This window comes from Callionymus lyra, chromosome 18, assembly GCF_982586985.1.
Source record: "Callionymus lyra chromosome 18, fCalLyr1.hap1.1, whole genome shotgun sequence".
Classification (NCBI taxonomy): Eukaryota; Metazoa; Chordata; class Actinopteri; order Syngnathiformes; family Callionymidae; genus Callionymus; species Callionymus lyra.
The window spans coordinates 6,379,326-6,387,475 of record NC_141835.1 but is presented as its reverse complement, the minus strand read 5'-3'; the positions used below and the strand labels follow the sequence as shown (position 1 = coordinate 6,387,475).

The following is an 8,150-nucleotide window of genomic DNA, read 5'->3' as shown; positions in this document are numbered from 1 at the left end:
TCATAATAAATTCCAAACTTTGTGGATAAATTAGTTAAATCGCTTGTGTACGGTGGCCCAGAAGTGCAAAAATAACACATTTAAAGAAAGAAATGTACAAACTCGTGAAATAAATGTATAAATTCGTGAAATAGAGACAAACTCATAAAACAAATGCACAAAATAATGACCAAAACTCATAAAATAAATGATCAAATTCATGAAAGAAAGTCATAAAACAAATGCACAAAATAGTGAAAGAAAGTCATAAAACAAATGCACAAAATAGTGAAAGAAAGTCATAAAACAAATGCTCAAAATAGTGAAAGAAAGTCATAAAACAAATGCACAAAATAATGAAAGAAAGTCATAAAACAAATGCACAAAATAGTGAAAGAAAGTCATAAAAAAAATGCTCAAAATAGTGAAAGAAAGTCATAAAACAAATGCACAAAATAGTAAAAGGAAGTCATAAAACAACTGCACAAAATAGTGAAAGAAAGTCATAAAACAAATGCACAAAATAGTGAAAGACAGGCATAAAACAAATGCACAAAATAGTGAAAGAAAGTCATAAAACAAATGCACAAAATAGTGAAAGAAAGTCATAAAACAAATGCACAAAATAGTGAAAGAAAGTCATAAAACAAATGCACAAAATAGTGAAAGAAAGTCATAAAACAAATGCACAATATAGTGAAAGAAAGTCATAAAACAAATGCACAAAATAGTGAAAGAAAGTCATAAAACAAATGCTCAAAATAGTGAAAGAAAGTCATAAAACAAATGCACAAAATAATGAAAGAAATTCATAAAACAAATGCACAAAATAGTGAAAGAAAGTCATAAAACAAATGCACAAAATAGTGAAAGAAAGTCATAAAACAAATGCACAAAATAGTGAAAGAAAGTCATAAAACAAATGCACAAAATAATGACACAAACTCATAAAGCAAATGTACAAGTTAATTAAATAAAGTTACAAGCTCATAAAACAAATGCACAAAATAATGAAACAAACCCATAAAATAAATGATCATATTCATGAAATAAGGTTACAAACTTATAAAGAAAATGTACAAACTAATGAAATACATTTACAAACTAAATAAATGCACAAAATAATGAAACAAACTCAAATAAAATAAATGTTAATAAACTCGTGAATAAAACGTATAATTTTAGGTAATTTTGTTTAAGAGTTGGTTCATCTGTTTCAGGAAATTGTAATTTTGTTAAATCGTTTTTGCACTGCTGGGCCACCGTACTTCTGTAGATATCATTTAGTATGTATTTATAAAAAATATATATATTTTCCCAATAGATTTTATTAGTTAAAAAAATTGTACTTTGATTTCATTTTAATTAAATAAAATAAAAACTTAATTAACGAAAAATATATCGCAGTTAGTGCCCATCCATTTCAAAGTTAACATGGAACATGAAACGTTTTTTTAAATAATTTATTATTTCTATTTAAGGTGAAATCAAAAAATGTACGCGTATTTAAAATATTAAATACTTAATTATTTCCACAATTTTATTGCATGGACGTTGATAAAAGTTCATTTATTTTAGTGGAAAGATAACAATTTGATCGTTTGATGCTACTGTCGATAACGGAGTTCCTGTTGCGAAAGTGCCAAACGGAAAGCAAACGAACCCGGAAGTCGTTGCAGCGGAACTACCTTGCACCTCCAGAGATGTTGACACGCTTTAACCTTTAAAGTTCATTTATGCAACCAAACAACGTTTAAAAAAAAACAAAAAACGCAATAATATTTGCACATTTAAAACCGTGCAATCTAAGTATTTTGTGTGCAGAGGTTTGTTTTGATCCTGCAGCGATGCAAGTGCAGAGAGTCGTTCTAAACTCCAGACCAGGTAAATAAAACAAATACACGTCAGACATAAAACACAAGTAAAAAAAAAAGACAAGCGTGAACTAAGAAACATTTTTCAACTTCATGCCAGCGCCATAGCATCATGAATGTCACATGACCAAGATAGTAAAAATATGATGTATAATTATGAATTTCTCTAAGATTGTACTTTGAAATGTTATGATATTCTGTGTGATAGTAGTTAACATCCTCTAGAAGATATATGAGGAAGTCTTAATATTAACTTAGGGAAAAAATACATTTACAGCTTCATAAACATGTCATATTTGACACTGACATACACAAAACATCTAAAACATGACGTTTTAATATCTATTTGTCTAAAATTCTACTTATAAATATCATGATATCTTGTCGTGATAGTAGTCTGCATCCTCTAGAAGAGATTTGACTCAGTTATTAATATTAACTTGGGATCGTTATTCATGAATATCATCATAAACCTGTCATATTTGACACTGACATGTACATAACATAGCTAAAATATGATGTTTCTAATGAGATATTTCTCTAAAATCAAATGTTATGATAGTAGTCTGCATCCTCTAGAAGAATTTGATTCAATTATTAATATTAACTTGGGATCGTTATTAATGTATAGCATCATAAACCTGTCATATTTGACAATTACAAGTACATAACATAGCTAAAATATGATGTTTAATAAGATATTTCTCTAAAATCAAATGTTATGATAGTAGTCTGCATCCTCTAGAAGAATTTGATTCAATTATTAATATAAACTTGAGATCGTTATTAATGTATAGCATCATAAACCTGTCATATTTGACAATTACAAGTACATAACATAGCTAAAATATGATGTCTTTAATGAGATATTTCTCTAAAATCAAATGTTATGATAGTAGTCCACATCCTTCAGAAGAGATTTGACTCAATTATTAATATTAACTTGTGATCGTTATTCATAAATGGCATCATCAACCTGTCATATTTGACACTGACATGTACATAACATAGCTAAAATATGATGTTTAATAAGATATTTCTCTAAAATCAAATGTTATGATAGTAGTCTGCATCCTTTAGAAGAGATTTGACTCAATTATTAATATAAACTTGGGATCGTTTTTAATGTATAGCATCATAAACCTGTCATATTTGACAATTACAAGTACATAACATAGCTAAAATATGATGTTTTTAATGAGATATTTCTCTAAAATCAAATGTTATGATAGTAGTCCACATCCTTTAGAAGAGATTTGACTCAATTATTAATATTAACTTGGGATCGTTATTAATGTATAGCATCATAAACCTGTCATATTTGACAATTACAAGTACATAATATAGCTAAAATATGATGTTTTTAATGAGATATTTCTCTAAAATAAAATGTTATGATAGTAGTCTGCATCCTCTAGAAGATTTTACTCAATTATTAATATTAACTTGGGATCGTTATTAATGTATAGCATCATAAACCTGTCATATTTGACAATTACAAGTACATAACATAGCTAAAATATGATGTTTCTAATGAGATATTTCTCTAAAATCAAATGTTATGATAGTAGTCCACATCCTTTAGAAGAGATTTGACTCAATTATTAATATTAACTTGGGATCGTTATTCATAAATGGCATCCTCAACCTGTCATATTTGACAATGACATGTACATAACATAGCTAAAATATGATGTTTAATAAGATATTTCTCTAAAATCAAATGTTATGATAGTAGTCTGCATCCTCTAGAAGAATTTGATTCAATATTAATATTAACTTGGGATCGTTATTAATGTATAGCATCATAAACCTGTCATATTTGACAATTACATGTACATAACATAGCTAAAATATGATGTTTTTAATGAGATATTTCTCTAAAATCAAATGTTATGATAGTACTCTGCATCCTCTAGAAGAGATCCCAGGTGATGATTGTAAGTCATTGATAGTATTTGGTTAAAAGCATCCTAAACTTGCCGTTATAACCTATTAAGATTTAAAAAATCTGACTTTTATTCAACAATCAATAGTTATGACACAAAATAATGGGTAGATGCAAAACATAGAAAAATTAATAAACATTTGTATCAGTAAAGAGTATGAAAGGGATACTAAAGATTATTCAATGCCCTTATTTGAAAGCTGGAACTTTATTTTATACTTCTAAAGGGAGTTTAGGTAATTTACCGTTAACAATTTAGATTAATTGTGGCTCATGACTGCACTACGATGTCGCCTTGTGTGGCTTCTGATTGGCTAGATTTACCCACAAAAGTACCAACGTTTGCATCGTGTGTTTGCGACTTTCGTGCAGGGTCAAACGGGGCGCCCGTCCCCGAGAACTTCCGCCTGGAGGAGACCAGCGTCCCCTCCGACCTGGGCGATGGAGAAGTCCTGGTTCGAACGCTCTACCTCTCCGTGGACCCCTACATGAGGTGCAGGATGAACGAAGACACCGGCGCCGAGTACTTGTCTCCGTGGAGGGCGGGCGAGTGTGTGGACGGCGGCGGGGTCGGGGTCGTGGAAGCGAGTCGTCACGGCGCCTACGCCGAAGGCGACGTCGTCACCTCGTTCAACTGGCCCTGGCAGAGCCGGGCTCTTCTGAGCGGAGGCCTTCTGCAGAAGGTTCTCGGGGATTAAAAAGGCGTCAATACGGGGGTTTCATTCTGACCCTTTTCACCGTCTTTCGCAGGTGAATCCCGACCTGGTCGACGGACACCTGTCCTACTTCTTGGGCGCGGTCGGCATGACCGGACTTACCGCTTTTCTGGGGATGCGAGAAAAGGGTCACGTGTCCAAAGGGTCCAATCAAACGTTGGTGGTCAGCGGGGCGGCGGGGGCGTGCGGCTCGGTGGCGGGACAGGTACGCCCGCTTTATATGACCCCTGACCTCTCAACGTATGGTTCTAAGGATCAGCTTCATTCCAGGTGGGACGTCTGGACGGATGCACCAGGGTCGTCGGCATCTGTGGTTCCGAGGAGAAGTGCAGGGCGCTGGTGGATGACCTGGGTTTTACTGCAGCCGTCAACTACCGTCAGGACGACGTCGCCCTGAAACTCCGGGAGAGCTGCCCTGAGGGGGTGGATGTTTACTTTGATAACGTGGGCGGAGCCATCAGTGACGCTGTCATTGCACAGGTAACACTAGATTCAAATTATGACTTAAGAAAAACAGGAAACATTTGTCAAGATACAGTTGCAACGATACGATATATTGTGATAGTGTAGTAACTAAAAGTAACTAAAGTATATATTTGTAGTATTGTCGAGTACTTTTCTCTGGTGTTGCAGAATTTACAGACCACATGACTCTTGACGAAGTCGTAACTGCTTTCATTTGTTTTAAAACCAAAATATGTCCAAAACATCAGCTTTAAAAGCTGCTGGAGTCACTGTATCCCCTCGTCCTCAGTTGTAACTGCTTTCATTTGTTATCAAACCAAAATATGTTCAATCATCACCTTTAAGAGCTGCTGAAGTCACTGTATCCTCTCGTCCTCAGTCGTAACTGCTTTCATTTGTTATCGAACCAAAATATGTTCAATCATCACCTTTAAGAGCTGCTGGAGTCACTGTATCCTCTCGTCCTCAGTTGTAACTGCTTTCATTTGTTTTCAAACCAAAATATGTCCAAACATCAGCTTTAAAAGCTGCTGGAGTCACTGTATCCTCTCGTCCTCAGTTGTAACTGCTTTCATTTGTTTTCAAACCAAATTATGTCCAAACATCAGCTTTAAAAGCTGCTGGAGTCACTGTATCCTCTCGTCCTCAGTCCTAACTGCTTTCATTTATTTTGAAACCAAAATATGTCCAAACATCAGCTTTAAAAGCTGCTGGAGTCACTGTATCCCCTCGTCCTCAGTTGTAACTGCTTTCATTTGTTATCAAACCAAAATATGTTCAATCATCACCTTTAAGAGCTGCTGGAGTCACTGTATCCTCTCGTCCTCAGTTGTAACTGCTTTCATTTGTTTTGAAACCAAAATATGTCCAAACATCAGCTTTAAAAGCTGCTGGAGTCACTGTATCCTCTCGTCCTCAGTCCTAACTGCTTTCATTTGTTTTGAAACCAAAATATGTCCAAACATCAGCTTTTAAAGCTGCTGGAGTCATCTGTATCCTCTCATCCTCAGTTGTAACTTCTTTCATTTGTTTTGAAACCAAAATATGTCCAAACATAAGCTTTGAAATCTGCTGGAGTCACTGTATCCTCTCGTCCTCAGTTGTAACTGATTTCATTTGTTTTGAAACCAAAATATGTCCAAACATAAGCTTTGAAATCTGCTGGAGTCACTGTATCCTCTCGTCCTCAGTTGTAACTGCTTTCATTTGTTTTGAAACCAAAATATATTCAAACATCAGCTTTAAAAGCTGCTGGAGTCACTGTATCCTCTCGTCCTCAGTTGTAACTGCTTTCATTTGTTTTCAAACCAAAATATGTCCAAACATCAGCTTTAAAAGCTGCTGGAGTTACTGTATCCTCTCGTCCTCAGTCAGCGCAAGGATGTCAATGCTGCGGACGTAATGACTGCTGCCATCTAGCGGCCTGAAGTTTAATTTTAACACAAAATAAATGGTGTGAATAAGTGCACGTTAATTGTAAATTTAAAAATACCAATAATTTGATTTATTTCAGTGTTTATTGAAATATCCATCCATTAATTTTCTAGAGCTTATTTGCTTATGGGAGTCGCGGGGGGGGGGGCTTTCCCAGTTTCTTCAGTCGAGAGGCGGGGGACACCCTGGACAGGACGCCAGTCTGTCTGATCCTGGGGATGACTGAGGACGAGAGGATACAGTGACTCCAGCAGCTTTTAAAGCTGATGTTCGGACATGTTGTGGTTTGAAAACAAATGAAAACAGTTACAACTGAGGACGAGAGGATACAGTGACTCCAGCAGCTTTTAAAGCTGATGTTTGGACATGTTGTGGTTTCAAAACAAATGAAAGCAGTTACAACTGAGGACAAGAGGATACAGTGACTCCAGCAGCTTTTAAAGCTGATGTTTGGACATGTTGTGGTTTCAAAACAAATGAAAGCAGTTACAACTGAGGACAAGAGGATACAGTGACTCCAGCAGCTTTTAAAGCTTGTGTTCGGACATGTTGTGGTTTCAAAACAAATGAAAGCAGTTACAACTGAGGACGAGAGGATACAGTGACTCCAGCAGCTTTTAAAGCTGATGTTTGGACATGTTGTGGTTTCAAAACAAATGAAAGCAGTTACAACTGAGGATGAGAGGATACAGTGACTCCAGCAGCTTTTAAAGCTGATGTTCGGACATGTTGTGGTTTCAAAAATTGAAATATGATTTGAAAAATAAAGAAAACAGTTGATAAAGTTCTGTCAAATACCATGATAGGAAAACTGTATCCTCTCGTCCTTAGTCATCGCGTGGTATCGTCAGCTGAGGATGATAGAATGACTACTGCCATCTAGCGGCAGGACGTTCAATTGCGTTTAATATGCAATGTTTGACATCAATGTTTTAAAATGTCTTCTCCACAGATGAACAGCGACGGACACGTGATCCTGTGCGGACAAATATCTCAGTACAACAAGGACGTCCCGTATCCTCCGCCGCTGACCCCGGCGACCCAGGACGCTCTGAGGAGGAAGAACATCACCAGGGAACGCTTCATGGTCCTGGACCACTTGAGCGGAGCAGACGCTGCTCTGCAGGAGCTCAGCGGAGCCGTCAAGTCCGGACAGATCCAGGTGAGCGAAGGAAAACCGTTGCGTCCGTTTGACCCGAACATCTCTGGTGTCGCCGCAGGTGTTGGAGAGCGTCGAACACGGCATTGAAAACATGGGAGGTGAGACGATGATGCTAGTTTTTTTTCATCGATCACTCTTGACTCTTGACTTTTCTTTCGCAGCCGCGTTCTGCTCGATGATGAAAGGAGGAAACATCGGGAAGCAGGTGATAAAGATATCGGAGTAAGAGCGGCGAGTCGCTTCCCTCTGATGGAACGTCAACACTAGATAATAAGCTTCACTTTCTGATGCTAACTTGACACATGACCTGCTTTTAATGTATTTTTTAACACTAATAACAGAACCATGTCAGTCGAACTATTACGAATAAAGTTGTTTTTAACTTTAACATTTTTTGTCACTGTAAAGATTTTTTTATTCGATTTTTTTGAACAATAACGTTCAAATATTCACAGCATTCTTCCATTCAAGTGTTTGCGATTCAACTTCGGCAACGGTCGTTACGTCCCCCGCAGCCAAAGGAACAAGGAAATCGTGCGTATCCTCTTGTCCTCAGTCATCCTTAGGATCAG

At 36.4% G+C, this 8,150-nt stretch overlaps 1 protein-coding gene across 1 annotated transcript; it reads left to right on the top strand.

The window, feature by feature from the left end:
• The first annotated feature begins 1,543 nt into the window (after positions 1–1,543).
• ptgr2 (prostaglandin reductase 2) lies at positions 1,544–7,930 on the top strand. The gene is made up of 7 exons (XM_087779860.1): positions 1,544–1,863; positions 4,174–4,484; positions 4,552–4,722; positions 4,788–4,997; positions 7,369–7,578; positions 7,637–7,676; positions 7,740–7,930. Exons 1-7 carry the CDS (start codon positions 1,827–1,829, stop codon positions 7,802–7,804), a joined length of 1,044 nt encoding a protein of 347 aa, XP_087635986.1. The 5' UTR covers positions 1,544–1,826; the 3' UTR covers positions 7,805–7,930.
• The last annotated feature ends 220 nt before the right edge of the window (positions 7,931–8,150 follow it).